Here is a 20,256-nt window from a genome sequence, read left to right on the forward strand (position 1 = left end):
TTAACTCAAACATATACAATAGTAATTAATGAATTGGTCTCTTTACTTACGTGGTCTACTCTCCCTGAAGCAAACGTACAACCTCTGTAAAGGAAGTGAAGTGTCTTAGCGGCAAGGCTTTGGTTTCCTGCCAAAAGTCCCTTACGACTCACTGCCTTACCCAGAACAAAAATATTCAGTAATCATTAACCTTTATTTTGACCCCAAATAAATTATTTACCAATGGCCATGTATCCTGTTAAGTCAACCTTTATGGTTTTGGATATAAATGTGAATATACTTTTGCCCTAACTTTGAATCAAAAAGTGATGCATTTTGACAGACACTATCAGTTCGCACCTTATATTTCTCTTCCCTTACTCCCCTAAGCGCTCAAATTTCATAGTCAAAATTATGAATATAGATTCATAATATAAAGGATAATAAAGGATTATCTTATTTTATATAATTGTTGAAAACAATTTGGCTTTGTGTCTAATAAGGCTGATTTATTGTGATTATATTGTATTCCTGACATAACACAAAAAAATATTTCCATTGTGTCTTGAAAGTGCTTTTCCAGTTTTGAAACACATACAGTGTGTCCAGAATAGATCATTTAATTTGCATACCTATTGTTAAATGTTATGCATCTCCTGCCAGGACAAATTCATTGTATGTGTAAACATACTTGGCGATAAATGGTTCTGATTCTGAACTGTGGTCAAGTGAGCCCACATCCACCGAGCCTCAATTGCAATTCTGAATGCACCTCTGGCGAAGCCATAGAAGCCAAGCTCAAAAGCTCAAAGGAAATGATGATATTCATATTCAAATATCCTTAAACTTGTAAATTAAAAGTACAACGCAGTCTTGTTCAGACGGATCCCTGCTTTGTCCACGTGTATGGCCTTGAAATTTCACTGTACAGTTTTGGAGAAAATTGGAGCTTCAATGACAAAATGATATTCATAATGTTACAATTTCCAGTATTTAAACTGCTATGAAAACAGATCATTACATTTGTAAAGTAAAATTACAACGCAGATCCTTGTAATGCGTAGTAATTTAACTTTACAAGTTTAAGGATCTGTTTTTACAGCTGTTTGAATATTGGAAATTGTGAAGTTATGAACATAATTATTACATGTAAGCTGAATTTGAAGTCACCTTTCTCCAAAACTGTACAGTAAAATCTCATGGCCATAAGCATGTGCATGGCAGAGGTCATCCTGAACAAGACTGCGTTGTAATTTTACTTTACAAATGTGAGGATCTGCTTTTATAGCCGTTTGAACATTGGCAATTGTGACATTATGAATATCATTATGTCATTGAAGCTGACTTTGAAGTGACAGTAAAATCTCGAGGCCATAAACATGTGCATAGCAGAGGTTATTATGAACAAGGCTGCGTTGTAATTTCAATTTAAAAGGCTCACTTGACCGCAGTGATTCCTGAATATAGTTCACACCGAGCGACAGTCGAGACGCACGCCTTCATTTGCTCGCGACGTCATCACGCTGGGTGAATTGGATTGTGGGTAAAACCGGAGGCTCGTTGTTTACCATGGCGACAAGGAGGACGCTCCCGTCTGTCGTTAACAGACACAAAGTCCCTGTAATTGTATTTCTGTTAGTATATATTGATCTACTTAATTGCCAGCAGTATGTCATTCCATTTAAGGCTCCTTCAGATTGTAGCGTGGAAGAATTTTTCGATATCTCGAGTCTTTCGTGTGTGAAGTGCGGCTCAAATCAACGACGGAGCTCAACAGGTCGGCTACCATCTTCACACCACATCACAATGAACGGATTTACCGATGAGGATATTACAGCAGATGTGTGATCAGCCTCCACAACGAGCCGGATAGCTGTTAGCTAGGAGTAGACCCCCCCACCCCCACACACCCACCCAGGGTTAGTGTTAGCTAGTAGTAGACCCTCGTTTAGCTTGTAATAACCTAGACCTCAGCGTCAGGTTTAGCTAAGATATGAAAATTTAAAAACAGGTTTTTAAAAAATCTGGGATTACTTTGTGAAATTTACTCTTTGGAGTGAATTATAGCAGCTAGTTATCAGGAATGTTGATTACCAACATTACTAGATGTTGACAGTAACCTTACTTTCCTTCATAGCCTTGTGGCAATGAAACACCTTTTGTTTTTTATAAGTATTATTTTGTTACCATTAAGAAGAAACATGCATCCTGGCATAGCTGAAGCAGTACAGGCAGGAAGGACCCAAATGCAGACTCAAATACAGGCTGAAACAATCAAGATACTTTTATTGACAAAGCGTATTGGCTGAGAGTCCTTAAAGCATGGAGGAAGAGATTTCAAGTGAACAAAACTTCATGTTGCAACAAAGAAGAACTGATAAAAGCCAAGAAGAGCAAAGAGACTAAATGCACAGGGAAAAGAGGGGGATAATGAGGGACAGGTGACATTAGGGCTAACGAGCAACAGATGGAACTAATTAGGGCGAGGCAGACAATCTATGCAATCCATTATTCATACTATTTAGTATGCCACAAAGATGTTCAATTACATGTAGTTGCATTTTTCTGTATGAAAGTCAGCATGCTATTCTGTTTTTGAAACACAGTTAATCACACAATCGGAAAACAAACAAAGGCAGGAAATGAAGCAAGATAAGATGACAAGAGGAGAGGACTTTCAAATTAAGAGAGGAAACGAAGTTTAACAAAAACATAGACTATAACATAACTAATATCTCCAAAACTGTACACTGCACACCATCCTTTTAACATTTCACTGGCTTTTTGCAGGACTGAGCTGCAGCTGCAAGACCGGGTACCAAACTCTCACCACTGACAAGGCATCCATTACTTGTCAGCAATGTCCCACTGACAAACCTGTATGTGCAATTCACATATAATGTCCTTATTTGCTGTTTATCTCACATAATAGTGGAGTCACATTCCTTACACGGTTTCTCATACCATTTGTATTTATGATTCTTTTTGACAAGCTGTCTCTCATTACAGGCAGTAATTAAAGATGGGTTTGGGTGTATTCGCTGTCCAGGGAGTGTCAATGATGAGGGGAGGTGCCAGTGCCCACCAGGCAATATCCTGGGTGAGTCACCAATTACAGGACAAGTTTATGAATTGAAATGATGTTTCTGGTAAATAGCAGTTGGATATGCCTATTGAAAATGTAACACGAGGCATTAGGGTAGTTTATTGTGTATTTTATGTATAAATAGCTGAATATTGACTGTTTTGTTTTAGTGGAAAGAGATGTCAATGGAAACCTTTTGGATGAAGCCAGTTGTGAAATGTGTAATGGAAACTCCCCTGGTTTGTCTGTCCCAAACCCAAGTGGAGACCGGTACGTATCAATACCAAATTGTATATTAATTATATTATATACCTGTAAATTAATTATATTTACACTTTAGAGTAAGTTCAGTAGAGCACAGCACAATCATGCCTATGGAATTGTAAAGGTATTTAACAGGCAGGAAGGGTCAACACCATCAACGCCATCAGGTTGCATTATAGAACTTGGAACAGGTTCTACACCTAACACGGTGGTCATTCCTCCAGCTATTATCCCAGTGATCCCGGAGTAAATAATAATACTCACCAATTTGGCTTTTTTTTTATCTCACCTCATAGTTTGATCGTTAGGATTTTTAGACATAGACATAGAATACAATTAAAATATAACACTCGCTTACTCGCTCTTAACGTCGTTAGTGAAGTACTATCAGAGTGTGTACAGTATGTAAGTGATGGAACGATCTCCAAAATTGTTTTTCAGGTGTGAGAGATGTCAGGCTTTCTTCATGAACAGCTGTGTGTGTAACCCTCCTAATGTCCTGGTGAGTTCTGCTGACCCTTATAGCCTCCTTCATACACGCCATACACACATCATTCAGTTAGAGACTCATACAACACGTGTAACATTGATGTTTTTGCATGTGATTTTCCAGGCAGGAGGATTATGTTTTCCTCCTGGCAGCCTCTCCACCAATGTGAATCCCTTTGTCAACTATGCTCAGTTGGTGGGTCTCCTTTTCCTCTATCACTTGCTTACTTAATTTTTGTTTATTTTGACGAATTCCGATTTTGTGTTTTCTGCTTTGTTCTCCTTGCAGAAGTTCAGTATCCAGTCTGCCTGGTTCTTCAAAAACCTGTATTCCTCGTCAGCAGCCTGCCTTGTAATTTCACGTCTTATTTCATGTTTCACATTTCAAAATAATCTCTTCATCACAAGAAGCCAGTTTTATGCTTGCTGTGACACAAGATGATTTGGGGATTTTATGATGTTGTGTTGTGGTTTTATTGTCATAGTTGTAGTGGCGATAGCTGTGTTGATGACAAATCGTAAACATGTAACCATCAAATCATTTACCCTAATTCTAGCAGAAATGTTATCAAATATATATGCACATGTAATGTATGTTTCCAAAATTTGTTTTCTACTTGTTCAAACGACTTTGAAAACAAATGTAACGTGCTGTACTTGTAGCTCCTAATGACAGTTTAGTCATATGAGGACATAATGTTTATTTCATTTTGTGTGTGTGTTTTAGCTCCTGTGCATGAACAAGTTGTGTGGTTACAGGTCTTCTCCAACCTGACTGCGTGTCAGGCTCTTGGGAACATGTGTGTAATGAACATGCACTCTTTCAGTGGCATCTCCACCGATGCCTGTGGCCTCTTTAACACCATCTTCAGATCTAAAGCTGCTTTGAGTTCAACTCAAGACATTTCCTACTGGTAATTAATGCTATCACGGCATATATGTATGTATTGTTCTAGCGTTTCAAATTAGTAATGGAACTCGCAAGATTTCCTTCCCTTAAACTGTAATTTGCTTTCCCTGTCTCCAGGAGAGTTAATCTGCCATGGCTTTACTATGGGGACGAACCAGGTCTGGCCAGTCGAGTGCTTCAGACCGATCCTGTTCCTATTGGGTTCAGTTTTAGAGGAAGAAACAAGGTAAGTGATAACCCCCAGTTATCACAATAAAATCATTGTTTCATGATTCTACAAATTGTGCAGCAAACCTGAAATGTTACCAATACATTTGTATTATTGTAATTTGACAAACAATATTGTTGTCTGACAGAACACTGACATTAATCTGCTGGCTGCTGTCTATAATGTCAGAGGAGAGTTCCTCAGATGGGAACCAATAGGAAGAGATAATCTCCAGGTAAGAACACTGATGAGAATACACAAACGCATTGTACCTTGTTATAAAATGTGAAGGATGGCTTGATTTCCCCTGATAGATAGGTGGTAGGGCCAAGTCAGTCTTGGCTAGTATGCATCCACTCTTGTGCGTTTTAAAAACACAAAGTTATCAGTAGTTACCATAAATTATTGTCTTGTGGTTCACACCAAATATACAAAAGATGGAAGGATGGTTAATACATACTTACTTCACCTCTCTTCACTATTTTAGCTTTGTCCAGAAACCACCACCAAACAGGCTGCAGCCTTCAGCTTTGGAACCGCTTTCGAAGAAAGTGTGAGTGTTTCTTCTTTCATCGAGCTCAGAGATTGCGCACAAACGCCATTGCAATGCCAAGTTGTAATATAAGCTGTGACTGTGTCTGTGTGTGTGTGTGTGTCTGTGTGTGTGTGTGTGCGTGTGTGCGTGCGTGTGCGTGTGCGTGTGCGTGTGCGTGTGCGTGTGTGTGTGTGTGTGTGTGTGTATAGTGTGATCTCTCAGTAGCAGAACTGTTGGGTACTCATTCCGAGCCATTGTTCTATGATCTGTTTATGGATCTTGGTGGATCAGAAAACAGAAAACTTCTCCCACTGCCTACACTGGTCTATAACCAGCAATACAATGGCCGGTTCATCAACCAAGGTGAAATGTTAATCATTATTGTCTGTGTGTGGTGTGTGTGGATGTGCGCACATTGTCTTTTAATATATATTTTGTCCTCGTACAGAGAACATGAAGAACTGGTACCTTTCTCGACGTATGTTTGTTGTTGACACGCTGAGTGGAAGAGAGAAAAGCCTGAGCTCCCTGCCCAAAGTCATCCGTGTAGCTTCCAGTGTCAAAATAAGGTGGGTTTCCAATGTGCACACCTCCATGATAACAAGAAAGAAAGTTGTTACTGCCTTCTGACGTGGTGATGTTTTGAATCAAATGCGTGTGGTAGGTTCCAGCTTGTTCCACGAACTCAAGAAGGACAGATATTTCCTCCTTTATTGACTGTGACCTACACGGACGTTGCCGTCACAGATATCAATACACAAACTGTAACTGTGAGTTGGCATACACATACACTGGCATACACTAACGTTTTCTATCCAAAAACTAAGCTGAAGTAAGACTGTTTTTGATCCTAGGATAGTTAGTAAGAGAATAATGGCTAGTAAGTGGTTTTCTTTGTTTATCTCAAACAAGCTTTTGGTTTGTATTGAATTCATTCATCTGTTTTTAGACAACGTTTGCTGTGGAGTATGAAATGGATCAGAATGAGGCTCGCATGAAAACAGATGTGAGTAGAAATATTATTGAAACATTTATTGTTAAATGGTGTAATATGATGGACAAAGGCCAAGTTCTTGTGTGATACAGTATCCCCTGTGGCTCTGATATGTTTGTGTGCACAGACGGCTCTAGGTGTGATGGGTGGTGTGGCCGTCCTCTACTCTCTGCTGAAGACAATCAGCTGGAAGAGGAGGATTGCCTCGCAGCTCATTGATGCGAAGGTATGGCATCTTGAACATGTCATAACGTCAATCCTTATGTAGGTGTAAAGCTTGGCAGTAATGCAAGTCCCTCCCTCCTTTTCTGCCTCAGACGATGCTGAAGTTTTTGTTGTTTTATGCCGGAGATCTGGCCAATGTTTTCTTCGCCGTCACTGTGGGAACTGGACTTTACTGGCTCATCTTTTATAAGGTTTGTCCGATTACTTTGGGACTTTAATGTTTGCATCTGTTACTCATGTCTGTACCTTTTTTTTCTTTTCCTTTCCTTTTATTTAAATTGTATTTCTTTTCCAAACACAAATAGTGTTTCTCTTGTCTCGGACTTATAACTCTTTTTTTTCCTCTTTGCACTCTTTAGACATTAAAGGCAAGTCGCTTTCCTCCTTTATGTTCTTTGCCTGAACATTTTTTTCATGCATAGATTTAGTTGTGATTATTATTATTGGCTGTGTCCTGTGATTAATTTGTGTATGCGTCTGTTTAGGCCCAACAGTTTGTATCTGTGCTGTTGCCACTACCTGATCAGGAGGAGCAGTTTGTGACGTACATTGGTTGTGCCTTCGCTCTCAAGGTTAGACACATACAATAACTAAAAAGAGCAGTATTGTAAAGCTATATTGGGTGCTTCTATTGTAAATTTTGAACCGGTATTGTTTTGTGTATTTGTATCCAGGCTGTCCAGTTTCTGCATAAGGTGATCCTTCAGGTGTCAACTGATGTATTCTTTATAGACTGGGAGAGGCCCCGAAGCAAAACTAGCAGAACTGTGCAAGGTACAAATATATTTATCTGGAGCTTGTATTTTGTTTTCACAAGAACAAATTATCCAAGTTCTTTTTTATCCCATTCACCATATTGGCTCAGCTGGTGATGATCTGAAACGTGACCCTGCTCCGGTCAGCATCTGGAGAACCTACTTTGTGGCCAATGAATGGAATCAGATCCAGACCATCCGCAAGATCAGCCCAACTTTTCAGATCATGGCTGTGCTCTTCTTTCTTGAAGTACATCTAACCCACACATGCACAGTGCTGTTTATTTATATTATTGGTTTTACAGCTTTTTCTATCTCTCTTTTCCTCATAGCTGACATGTCGCCCGTATTTTTCAGGTGCTGGGTTTCTCTAACCTGGCCCTGAGGGACCCCTGGCCAACTTTACAGCGCTCCCCGCAGGCATACACACCCTCTTACAGCTTAATGCTGCGCTACGGTCTAGCAGCCACGCTATGGCTCTGCATCGGACTTTTACAGGTAAGCTGATGTCAGTCATTCTTATCTCCACCTTAGGTCACGCCTCTTTGATTTCTCACCTATTCCTGTCTTTCTTAAGAAATGAGATACATACTCTATACAGTATGAATGTGGAGTGCTCCTCTTTTAAAAGATAATCACTCACTTGACTCTACAGATGATTTTCTTCACTGTGTTTCATGAGCACTTTGTGGAGGACAAAATCCGTCAGTTTGTAGATCTTTGCTCCATCAGTAATGTAAGTAGCAATGTGCATATTAGCAGGTATTTTAAACATGTAACTTTTATTTTACAGAAGTGTACTTTTCTAATTTTCTGTAAAGATTTCTGTGCTGCTGTTATCTCACCGTTGCTTTGGCTACTACATTCACGGACGTTCAGTGCATGGACATGCGGATACTAACATGGAGGAAATGAACAACAACCTGAACAGAGAATCGGTACGTACACCAACAGACTACATGTTGTGTTAACTCTTGTAGCAAATTCACGACATTGTGGACTTTAAGTTGTATCTCTTATCTTTATCTTAAAGGAGTCCCTGTGTGGTCAGAGAGGTCTACTTCCAAACACAGAGATCCAGACCTTTCAGGTGTCTCTCACCACCCGCCTGCGGTCGCACTATGACAGGATACGGGAGCAGATCGAGCAGGTCTGTGCTTTCTCTGTTGTATTATTGATTATTGATTGAGCTATAACCTGTTAATCAAAGAGAAAATGTACTTCACATTTTTCAAATGTACTTCACGTTTTTTCAATTTAAATGGTTGCTTATCTCCTGGGCTTCAGAGGCACGGACCATCCCGGCTGATAGACGGAGGCTCGGTTAACCAGTTTGAGCAGAGAGCCAGAGGCTACCGGACCATGAACCACTTCCTGGGATCCATTATAGACCATGTTTGTACAAATACACATGTATAGACACACACAAGCACATTGAACCCTTTGATTGTTGTTAGATTGTAAAGTATATGTGTTCTTTCCATTGACTATCTCTGTAGGCTGAGTTTATTCTGTATCTAACGTTGTGCTATTTACCTCAGGCGCATCCTGACATGGACTATATCGTGAAGGACAAGTTGATGTTTGAGAAGATCATAGGGATGGAGTTCCTTGAACCAAGTGAAAAAAGCCTATTTTACAATGGTAATAACCTCTTGGCCCAGTGCATTCCTGTTTGCATATATACAAAAAGTGTATTTATATGACATTTATATAATGTCTGTTTGCTTTTCCCACTGCAGATGAGGCCCACTCCTTCAGTAATGTGCTGTTTTATGGAAATGAGGCCACACTGCTGATCTTTGACACGTTGTTCTTTTGTGTTGTCGACCTTGGATCTGAGAGCTTTGTACTTGCAGCTGTGCTTACATGCGTACAGCAAATGGTAAGTACTTAATGTATATACCTTATGTTGCCTTCCCTGTGCTAAACGGAACATGTTTTAAACACCATTTTTTTCATAACAGATATTTCGCTTGATTCGTAACTCTCTGGGAAGGAAGAACCTTGTCAGCAAGACTCTGGTGGATGAGAGATTTCTGATATAAAATTTCCTGCTAGGTAATTGGTGGTGTCAGTGTTGTTTAGTGGCATTCCTATCAAAGATGTTTACAGCTTGTGCAGCTCTTTTTTGTACTTTTCTTTGCATATGCAGTATTTTTGCTACTGTTTATACAGTTCTGTAAATATTTTTTTTGTAAAGATTTCAATGTTTTTATAGATTAAAATGTTTTGATTTTGAAGTCTTGTTTTGAGTTTTATTTTGAGGTCATTTTAATAAAATGTAATTTCTTCTCCAGATGTATTAAGACAATCATGAAATCAATACGATTGTACAAAGACAAATCTCCATGTAAATGAAATTTAGATTGGATTTTATATGATTTTTATATATCTACTTATGTTTTATGGATTAGCCAGAAAACAGACATTCCTTGTTTTTAAATAATTATTTGATTACCTCGCTAAACTGTACTCAATACTTGATAGAGAAACCGTTGCTGGCAGCACAAAGGTCAGATGTTTATTGTAGTTGCTCCCTTTTCCCTTCTCATGATCCTCGATCCCCCACGAGGCAAGATCCTGCGTGGAACCCCAGACCGAGGGGCGACTGCTAGTCATTTTTATTTCTTTATTGGCCATGTGTGTGTACACATACATAGAATTCCACTCTGGTTACACATTGCTCTTGTCATACATATGAACATAAATAAAAAGATAAATATAATATAATAGAAAACACAGAAACTAAGCGTCAACATTATTTTTTAACTCGTATGTACAATATAAATATATGTGGAATAATATATATGAACATAAGAACAATGAATTTGGGATATTAGTACAGAAAGGTGGAAGTGCAAGTAGTGCAGATGAAGGTGTCTAACCATTAACAATAAAAATCAAATCAAAGAAAATAAACTGCATTATTAAATACATACACATTAAATACATAACCTAGATAATTATCAAAGACACAAGCTAATATAACTAAATGTAGAGTTTATTACACTTATAGTGCTATCTACTGGTAGAAGGGGAACTCTGCGGTTCCTTATGCTGGCTCTGCTCTGTGGTCCCTCAAGAAACAGCACAATAAGATGAGAAAATGAATATGAGCAGCAACAACCCTGCATGACTTTATTTATTATTATTATTTATAAACTACATTACAAACTGTGTTTGATTAATTGAAAGTTGATTATTGTGGTGTACTTGGATACATGAATATTAAACTGCCTGTCATCAACTAATGTTGCTAACATGCTCCCATCAGCCTACGCTTATTTATTTATATTGATTAATTTATTTTCTTCTCATGTTACCTTAATATGTCTTTGCATCATAGCCTGTAAATAAAAATGTGTTGCCAACAATCCTTCTAATCCCTTGGCTTTTATTTTGACAGACTTGTATTTCCGGTCACCTGCCCTGCTTTGCGTCTCTCCTCCAAAGAATATAACAAAAGAAGGATTTCTTGGAAAATAAGAAAAAACGCTGGGCTATTCCGGTTTTTGTTTTTTTTGTTTCAAACCGAAAACGAAAAAAAAAAAAAACTAAGGTATAAAACAAACGAACCAGGAACACGTCCGAACACGGACCAGAAACAGTAGATTTAATTTATTTCATGTCAGGTCACCTTTCTTGATGTGCAAAAAAAAACAATTAGGGGAATAATATCAGCACAAACAGAACGGATGAGTAAAACAACGCAAATAAATTTAAAGAGCATTCAAAAGGCTTTTTATTTTGGTGCGCTTGAGGGCTTGACGTGACGTCATACAGACTGTCAGCGCTAAGCCAATCAGCGTTCACTTCACTGAGCGACACAGAACGGAGGGGCCGCTCGGTGTGAAGTCATGAACTTCAACAACTTCTGTTAAGGTGAGTCTGGATTTTGCTCTCCCCTTACAGTTTGACAGCTAACGACCAGAGGGCTTCCGGCTTGGCCTTTCTCGTCTTGTTGAAGATGACTTTATCCAGTTTGACAGCAGCCGGGTGGTTGTAACCCAGACGCCTCTAGCTGCCGTTAGCATGCCGCTCTCCCTGGCTGACTGACGGTCTTCGTGTCCATTGGAGAGCCGACGGTAACCTCTTATTTTAACGTCTTTACCAGGCAACAGTTTAGGAGCTTCTGCTCTGGTGTTTTGAAGAGCAAGTTCGGCCACCAGCTTTGACGTTATCTTACGGGTTAGTACATCTGCTCTGCTACGAGCTACGGGAACCTAGTTATGTAAACTGTGTTGCAGAGCTCAGCTGGACGGGCCCTCCCCGGTCCTTTTGACGCACACACGGTCTGCGTTTGTACCCCAAACATAACGGGGCCACTAACTGTGCTGTTGCATCTCTCCTCACAACCTGGCCAACTCAAATTAGCTGCAGATTTAGATTACACAACGAGAGCAGAATATTAGATAACGTGTCGCAACCTGGAATAGGTTCAGTAGGTCACGATGACCAGACAACATTTTTCAAGATCTAAATGTCAGGGCTGAGGTTGTTGCGAAAGCTATTTGCAGCCCTGCAGATCTAAAGTTGGAGAGCAGAGTTGCAGCTCAAGTCAGTGCTGCTGTGTCCTAATACTCATGTCAGAGAGACCTCTGGTATGTGAGCAGTGTTGAAACTTGGAAATCAAGTCAGCTGCTGTACTGCTGCACGATGATGCTCGATCTATAATATATCTGTATGAGGCTATGCCACCTCCACAAAGTTACAATAATAGGACCACAGTGAGTTCACAGTCATGTCCCATTGGGGTGAGCATACAAAAATATATGATTTATTGGAAGAAATTTGCCAGATGCATTTCGTTTCTTTGTAGAAGTGGCCTCGGTTGTCTCAGATACACAGAGCTAAAAGTAAAGTAAAGGTAAAGTCTTAACAACACTCAATATCCAACCTTTAAACGTTAACCAAGAGGTGTAGAAGCATTGGTGTTGTCATTTTGGAGGATAAGTTTTGTGGTGCTGTTGAGTTATTGTTAGAAAAATTCACTCGACCCCTCGGAGTAAAATCATTAAAACAGGAACATTTATTCGTTGCAAGGAAGGAGCAGAGTCAGAAGTACATCGTGATAGAGAAATTGCATATCCAAGACTGCTCAAAGATCTCTCAAAGAACCACCTCTTAAATACACATCATGGCCCACTCACAGAAACCCTCATGACGTCTTCAGCCTAATCGGGAACCTTTCCCCTCGTCCCATAGAGCGGTTTGTAAGAAAGGGTCATATGATAACAAAGGAACTGCACGTTCTTTCAAGGAAGGAACATACAGATTCCCCAGTCTCACCGCTATCAGGAGACATGCTAAATTTGTGTGTAAGATTAAACAGAGACCGTAAGATGAGAAGTCTGAATATAACAGTGAATTAGTAAATGATTAAGCATGAATATTTTTTTTCTTCCAACAGTTATATTTGGCTTACTCTCATTGGTATAGATGGGGTAGACAAAATAACAGAAACACCTGTTAGAATAAAGCAATGCAATTCACAAGGACCATAATGTTGAACCTGTCTAAAACGGTATTAACTAAAACTGATTATAACAACCTTCATTGAGGTATAGGATCTATTTCAGACTGTTGTAGTAGACATTTAGCTTGGTGTACCCAATAACCTGGTACCCTTGTGCATGGATGAAATATTAATATCTATTTAAATGTTCTTGTTTGAATTTTAAAAAGTGTGGCGAGTTGTTTAGACACCAAATCCTCACCTTTTTATTGGGTGATTTGGAAATACTAATGTATGTCTGCTACTATACCTGTCTGAACTTCTGAACCATAGAACATGTGCTATAGTTTCCCTTTACACAATGCTTAAAGGTGCAAAGAGAGGCTCTTCTGTCTTTAACGAAAGTCTCTTTCAACTGTTGCTTTATGAGCTCTCTATGTGCCTCTTCAATAGGTTTGTGTGCCTGCAGTGCACTTTCAGCCATGCCGGTCTCATCTCAGCTGCTCAGGGGTTTACCCCGGGCTCAGGTCTTAGCCTCCAGTCTGTTACCATGCCAACAACACCAGGCCCATTTGGGACCCATCACTCACCGACCTGCTTCCAGAGGGCCCTCTCATACATGGCAGAGCCACCAGCACTCACGGAGTTACCAGACAACCAAAGTGCTCCGCAGCTACATCCTCTCTCCCCCGCAGGTCAACTCTATTCTGAAAGCCAACGAGTACAGCTTTAAGGTTCGTGGGGTCATTCAGGCAAACAGAAAACCCATCTGGCCATCTCTACATTTAAATTATCATCCGACCCTTTTTAAATGTGGTTGTTCCAGGTGCCAGAGTTTGATGGGAAGAATGTGTCGTCGGTGATGGGTTTTGAGAGTAATCAGCTGCCGGCCAACGCTCCCATAGAAGACCGGCGAAGTGCGGCCACGTGCCTGCAGACGCGAGGAATGTTGCTGGGTGTGTTTGATGGCCATGCTGGCTGTGCCTGTGCACAGGTAAAGATGACTCTGTTTTCACGGTCTACTTATAATCTAGTGTTAAATATACGGTTTTAGTATCCTATCCAGTGACTCCCTGTTCTAATATCTAATCACTACTCGCAATGAGCAGAAAAGTTATTTCATATTGACAAATTTTGATAGAAAGAGTATGTTATTTTGTTCAGCATTTATATATTTATTTAGTTTATTTACCCTAGTCATTTCTGCATACCCTGTTGCATTTATGTTCTTTTTCCAACTCTCCTCATTTCTGCTAGGCGCTGAGTGAGAGGTTGTTTTACTACATAGCAGTGTCTCTGCTGCCCCACAACACACTGTGTGAGCTGGAGGCAGCTGTGGAGGCCGGCAGGGCCCTCAGTCCCATCCTGCAGTGGCACAAACACCCCAACGATTACTTCAGCCGGGAGGCTCAGACTCTCTACTTCAACAGCCTCAGGACCTACTGGCAGGAGTTGATAGATCTCACCAGGTGAGGACCGGGGAACGCAAGAGGATACACAAAGCCAAGACAACAGCACTGTGGCCAAAATGCAGGTTTCTTCATCAACTTCAGTGAGAAGACTGTAATCACAGCAATGGTAGCGTCACTTAAGGCACTGACTCTGTAGCAACACGCCCACACGAACACTGACCCATCTGTTGTTTTGCCGATGGTGCATTTGTCTTTTGTCTCTGTTCTTGAACGCTGGCTTCCTCTTTATGTTTTAATCATATTGCTCTTTTTCTCTGTTTTCAGCCCAGGTGAAATTCCAGACACCCGCGAGGCATTGCTGAATGCCTTCAAGAGGCTGGACAATGACATTTCTCTGGAGGCTCAGGTAAGAGCTGTGTGCTGTCTTAAAATGAAACAGGGCTGCTGGTTCTTCAAAAAAGCATCTTGTACGAGAAAATCTCAAAGCAGGTGTTTTTACATGTTTGTAGATTTAAGGCCTCATTCTGGGATTTTCTTCGAATAACAATGTAACATTAAGTATTACACATGTTGCACACTATTTCTTTGCATGCAGTTTGTCTACATGTGCTATAACCTTCATAGTTAAATCACTAGGTGATCAAGCCCAAATTCAAGATAACGTTTTAAACAGATGCTGCCAATTTTGTAACTGACTCCCGGTCATTGATATTCATGTCTCAGTCAAATTAAAGTCATTAAATTTGTTACGAGTGCTGTCTCACACGCCAAGATACGTATCCAATATCACCTTTGCCACATGGCACCAGTGCCAAAAACTGAGAGCATCCAAATTTAAAGTTTTATGGATTAACGAGCTCAGGTTTCATACCCTCTTCATGTAATTTAACCCACGTACCATATCCTGTCTGTAGACTCACAGTGTTATTCTGCCATGCAGGTTGGAGACCCGAATGCTTTCCTGCATTACTGGGTCCTAAGAGTGGCCTTTTCTGGAGCTACAGCCTGCGTGGCTCACATTGATGGATCAGACCTGTAAGGAGGATCAAAAACATGCACACATTTGAACTAAACTGAAATGTCTCAGACTTGTTTCTTTGTCATTCTGTTCCTAAAGGTATATAGCCAATTCAGGAGACGCTCGGGCAGTGTTGGGTGTGCAGGAAGAGGATGGTTCATTCAGCGCTCACACACTCTCTAATGACCACAGCGCCCAAAATGAGGAGGAGGTGGCTCGGATACGAGGCGAACACCCTCCATCAGAGAAAAAGACGGTTATACGACAGGTAATGCACCCACTAATCTGCACAGTGTGGTTGTTATTGCAGCATTTATTAAAACCTATTACCCGCTTTCCGTCATCTTCTTCATCAGGACCGTTTGCTCGGCCTCCTCATGCCGTTACGTGCATTTGGGGACGTGAAGTTCAAGTGGAGTATTGAACTGCAGAAGGGTGTGTTGGAGTCTGGACCGGATCAGCTCCATGAAAACGAGCACACCAAGTTCATCCCTCCAAACTACCACACACCCCCCTACCTGACCGCCGAGCCTGAGATCACGTACCACAAGCTGCGGCCGCAGGATCGCTTCATAGTGAGAGAAGACGAATCCTCTCTGTATTTGTTTCCAATGACACAGTGATGCATGACACAATTTTCAAAAGGACATTTGAACTTTGCAAATGAGACTGAGTGACAATTTTGCATCAACTTTTTTTTTTTAACAAATTTCAAAAGTCTAGAAGTTGCAATGTCGCAATACATCAACTTTCATCAATTTGTACAGCTGCATGAATCTCATTCTTGTTTTCTCTGAGTTGCTGAGTGTTTTCCCCACCGGGCATGAACATCCTTCCCACTTAGAATGGAAACATGAAGTGTCCTGGCAGCTGTCAATGATAAACCTGCAACTTTTATTAGTCATACCTCGTTAATTCTCAGGGTCAGATAATTTTCCATTACTTTTTCAGGACATTTTCAGTGATTATTTTGCTGGTATGGCAGATAGGGATCGTTCCATACACTAAGCAATTCCTTTTTTCTTTTGAATTGTATTGGCTTTTGCTCCCTGTACACCAATAACTTTAAAAAAGAAATTAGCGTCAAGTTGGCTTGGATTATTAACTCCCTCTGACTCTTTATAACCTTCCAGTTTATTACACCATATTTCTTTTCTCGACATCCCATTTATTAGTATACAACTCTTAACAATGCTCATCGCACTTATTAATCCATTGTGCCTATTCAGAGTTTAACCATAAAACAAGATGGCAAAAAGTCAACTTGAAAGACCCAAAATGAGCTCTTAGCTGATGATTGTGCTCGTCATGATGGTGTTCGACCCATTTAGCACTCTTTGTGTGGTCTTTGCTTTTTTTGAACAAAATTACAAAAAAACAGAGTGGAATTATTCAGCTTTTAGGCTCATGATTGCATGTCGTTAAGATCTGACTTTTTGTTTTGTTTTGAAAAGATAACTCTATGACCTCCGCAGACAAAGGTTGTGTTTAGTAAATTGTCAATGAAGCTGAACAAACAGACGTGACCATTTCTTTAAGCAACTTATCGGATGGAAAAATTGTGTGTGTGTGTTTTTTGTTTTTTTTAAAAATCCAACTCTCTTCCGGCTTTCCCCGCAGGTGATTGCCTCTGATGGCCTCTGGGAGACCCTCCACAGGCAGGAAGTGGTTCGTATTGTCGGGGAGTATTTAACAGGGGTGCACCAGCGTCAGCCCCTCAAAGTCGGAGGCTACAAGGTCACCCTGGGACAGATGCAGGGGCTGCTTGACGAGAGGAAGGCTCGCGTGTCTTCGGCTTTTGAAGATCAGAACTCAGCGACCCACCTGATACGTCATTCGGTGGGAAACAACGAATTTGGCACGGTTGACCATGAGAGGTTGTCGAAAATGCTGTCGCTACCCGAGGAGCTGGCTCGCATGTACCGCGATGACATCACCATTATAATCTCTCAGTTCAACCCTCATGTGATTGGAGCAACGAGGCCAGAAGGGCAGTCCTGAGTTTTACAAAAGCCTTTCACTGAGGAGTACACACTTGTGTAACTGTGTACATATACACAAAGGCAAACTTTGTGGACAAACAGGCTATATTATACTAATTATTTTAAATTTAATTATATAAAAAAAATGTATATTTGTATGCACTGCGAGTGGAGATCCTCATGAAGGTTAAATATCCTTATAGGATTGAAGTGTCAAATGCAACATGCTGTTTATGATGCCAATATCTATTCTCTGCGTGGCTAAAAAGGCGCTGTTACAAACAGATTTTTGTGCCAAACAAGTCATCTTCCTTTGAGTTCGCAAAAAAAAGAGGGTGCCGGGTTGAAATGATCCAAAGAGGGTCTTTCCGAAGAAAGAGGCCGTGGTTGATGCAGCACTGACTTGACCTGCTTCTCTTGAATGGAGTCTAACCGGGCAGTGCCGTTATAACTCTCTTTCTCTGCTCTTCCCAGGGACAATCAATCTTTCTAGGCTGCATCTGTTACGACTGAGGACTGTTGCATCTGTATGTTTTTACTCCTTTGTTTATGTCATTGTATCGTATATATTCCTAGTACTATCCAAACATACATTTACACTTAGTGCATTTACACTTTAGTCTGAGTATTTAGATGTCGCTGTGTATTTGAGCTCAAAAGAGTTTACATCCATATTGGGTTAACAATTTCAGACTCTAAACTACTAAATTAAATAACTAAATTAAAGTTGAGCGATAACACTGACAGTGTAGTGATTACCGTACTGTGGCCCCAAGATACATTTCAGGAGTCTCAAGATGATAATAGGGAAGAGAGAAAAATTGTATTACTCAAAATGCATCTATTTAAATACAAACTGGACACCTCTAAAATCCTTCAAGTGGAACTATTTGAAGAATGAAATTGACATTGTATTATTTTTTTGTCTGATAGGTCATTTGCAATTTGGGTTTTTATTACTCATGACAGCAAAAAAAAGAAGCAGAAACACTCTCGTCCAGTTGGACGCTAACGGCTGTGTTCAAGTGTAAAACCCAAATAAAAGAGAAGAATGTACATTTTTTTTAAAGCAGTTGGAATATTAAAGATTATTTATACAGTTCTTGCAGTATGTTACACAACTTATCTACAGCTGTATTTATAAATTGTAACTTATGTGGGTTAAGTTTTCTATATGGAACGGTTTAATAAAACATAGAAAATACACCACTTGGTACTCGTGTGTTTTGATTGACACGCCGGTGTCTCGCTAACCTCCAACCACCTGCAAGGTGAGCCCGTCTCAGTTTGCAGGTGGGCCGTCTTTTTCTGTGACCTCTGCACAGAGAGGTGGACAATACTTCACTATCGTTATACATTTCATATTCCTGGTAATGCATATATGCTTTTACACCATTACAACTCCCAATGCAGGGATTATGGAATGGAGTATTTTTAGATTAGATTAGATAATCCTTTATTAGTCCTGCAGTGGGGAAATTTGCAGGATTACAGCAGCAGACGGGTAAAGAGCTCACAGGAGACATAGTTAAAAAAAGAAAAAAGAAAGTTACATAAAATACAGTAAATAACCCACAATAACAATATTACAGACAGACAGAATACAATGTATTTACGCTGCACAGGTTGAAGTAATACCCTTCACTACCCTTCGGTAGTACCTGTTTTATTAAACAAGCGGTACACATCTGAGTACTTCCTCCACTACTGACAGTTGTTTGATCCACAAGACGAGTCGGTTAACTGCCACTAGATGAGGCTGCAGTATCAGACAGTGTGGGGAGGTTTTAGCTACGACACATACAAGGTCTGGGAAAATACGTCAAACGCTTATGCAGGCTTCAGCTTGAGAATATCTATATTTGCAAATAATACTTTTGTTTATTCATCACATTTCCGGTTGTGTCACAAAGAAGAAACTTTGCTTCCAGCCAGCAGCTCTTGTTGATTGTCATAACGTTGACATGTAAGCATCAAGAACAACTGGTGCGCCTGGTTTACAGGGGACATCCAGTCAGTTTACTGGAAATAAGCGTCACATTTTGGTCAGTGGGATGACTTGTTTCCGTCACAGCCAGGATGTTGTTTCCAGGACAAGTTCATGAAAGCAGGCCGAGTGACTTTCTTAACGGAATTTGTTTACATGCTTCAACTTTTCCGTGGGTTAAAGACTAAGGCCGTGTAATAAAAATCCTCCCACGTAAACCGCCTGTCTCTGATACACAACATTGCAACGAGAGCACGCTCAACACCACTAGGGTCACAATGTGTGAGGCTGCAGACAAATCAGTGTTTCGCCACACAGAATTCATTTACTTTTATTAATTATCATGATTATTTAAAAGGTGGTACATTTTGCAGATTTTGAGAAAGGCAGAAGGAATCTTTTCAGTCCTTCTTTGAAAACATGATAACATTTAACAAAAAAACAGAAGCTGTCTAGTTTATATAGATCTACAAAACGTCCAAAATAAATAAGAGGAGGTTTTGTGCTGTGTTGGATGAAAAAGGCAGTTGAGATAATAGGCAAGAATATCTACGAAGGATTTTTCATATATATATATATATATATATATATATATATATATATATATATATATATATATATATATATATATATATATATATATACACACACACACACACACACACACACAAAATGGTTGGGTCACCCCATTTACACTTTCTGTCTTTCTTCCACTGCTTCTCTTGTGTCCCTTAAGCTTTAAACTTCTCCCACGAGCTCTCCAAAACTGTGTGTGTGTGTCTGTGTCTGTGCGTGTGTCTGCGTGTGCGTGTGCGTGTTGTTGTAGAAAGTGTTGCCAGGTTACAGGCGAGGAGTGAGTGCAGACATAAACACTGGAGAGGCTCCATGTTGAGTTTGTCATGATGAGCCCATCGCTCAGTCCACTCCTCTGACACTGTTCTCCGTTTGGCTTTTG

General features: G+C 40.2%; 2 protein-coding genes across 3 annotated transcripts; both read left to right on the top strand.

Moving 5' to 3' along the window:
• The first annotated feature begins 1,541 nt into the window (after window positions 1-1,541).
• tmem67 (transmembrane protein 67) lies at window positions 1,542-10,192 on the top strand. Its single transcript, XM_068569601.1, has 28 exons — window positions 1,542-1,756; window positions 2,770-2,858; window positions 2,989-3,079; window positions 3,235-3,334; window positions 3,770-3,830; window positions 3,942-4,013; window positions 4,107-4,169; window positions 4,577-4,731; window positions 4,845-4,953; window positions 5,084-5,170; window positions 5,423-5,488; window positions 5,680-5,833; window positions 5,919-6,039; window positions 6,135-6,240; window positions 6,420-6,476; window positions 6,592-6,690; window positions 6,782-6,880; window positions 7,175-7,261; window positions 7,364-7,463; window positions 7,555-7,694; window positions 7,802-7,942; window positions 8,100-8,180; window positions 8,266-8,382; window positions 8,478-8,594; window positions 8,732-8,839; window positions 8,986-9,088; window positions 9,187-9,329; window positions 9,412-10,192. The coding sequence occupies exons 1-28, from the start codon at window positions 1,549-1,551 to the stop codon at window positions 9,490-9,492; spliced, it is 2,955 nt and encodes a 984-aa protein (XP_068425702.1). The 5' UTR covers window positions 1,542-1,548; the 3' UTR covers window positions 9,493-10,192.
• Window positions 10,193-11,178: 986 nt separating this feature from the next.
• On the top strand, window positions 11,179-18,520 carry pdp1 (pyruvate dehydrogenase phosphatase catalytic subunit 1). Of its 2 annotated transcripts, none has more exons than XM_068570201.1 (9): window positions 11,179-11,329; window positions 13,356-13,636; window positions 13,729-13,896; window positions 14,160-14,371; window positions 14,639-14,720; window positions 15,255-15,349; window positions 15,432-15,600; window positions 15,689-15,907; window positions 16,953-18,520. In XM_068570201.1, the coding sequence occupies exons 2-9, from the start codon at window positions 13,385-13,387 to the stop codon at window positions 17,331-17,333; spliced, it is 1,578 nt and encodes a 525-aa protein (XP_068426302.1). In that variant the 5' UTR covers window positions 11,179-11,329; window positions 13,356-13,384; the 3' UTR covers window positions 17,334-18,520. The 2 variants fall into 2 exon arrangements, with proteins under 2 accessions (XP_068426302.1, XP_068426303.1); XM_068570202.1 differs by lacking the exon at window positions 11,179-11,329 and adding an exon at window positions 11,386-11,532.
• Window positions 18,521-20,256: the final 1,736 nt, after the last annotated feature.

Source organism: Clinocottus analis, unplaced genomic scaffold, assembly GCF_023055335.1.
Source record: "Clinocottus analis isolate CAN_PGR_092001 unplaced genomic scaffold, fCliAna1.0.p SCAF_9, whole genome shotgun sequence".
NCBI lineage: Eukaryota > Metazoa > Chordata > Actinopteri > Perciformes > Cottidae > Clinocottus > Clinocottus analis.

What these genes read in the sequence shown, in the direction of transcription:
- tmem67 (XM_068569601.1), top strand. Translation starts at nt 1,549, where the DNA reads ATGGCGACAAGGAGGACGCTCCCGTCTGTCGTTAACAGACACAAAGTC. An exon ending in GTAACCCTCCTAATGTCCTG is followed by an intron (nt 3,831 to 3,941) that starts GTGAGTTCTGCT and finishes GTGATTTTCCAG; the next exon opens with GCAGGAGGATTATGTTTTCC. An exon ending in GCTTCCAGTGTCAAAATAAG is followed by an intron (nt 6,040 to 6,134) that starts GTGGGTTTCCAA and finishes TGCGTGTGGTAG; the next exon opens with GTTCCAGCTTGTTCCACGAA.
- pdp1 (XM_068570201.1), top strand. Translation starts at nt 13,385, where the DNA reads ATGCCGGTCTCATCTCAGCTGCTCAGGGGTTTACCCCGGGCTCAGGTC. An exon ending in CTGGCTGTGCCTGTGCACAG is followed by an intron (nt 13,897 to 14,159) that starts GTAAAGATGACT and finishes CATTTCTGCTAG; the next exon opens with GCGCTGAGTGAGAGGTTGTT. An exon ending in CACATTGATGGATCAGACCT is followed by an intron (nt 15,350 to 15,431) that starts GTAAGGAGGATC and finishes CTGTTCCTAAAG; the next exon opens with GTATATAGCCAATTCAGGAG.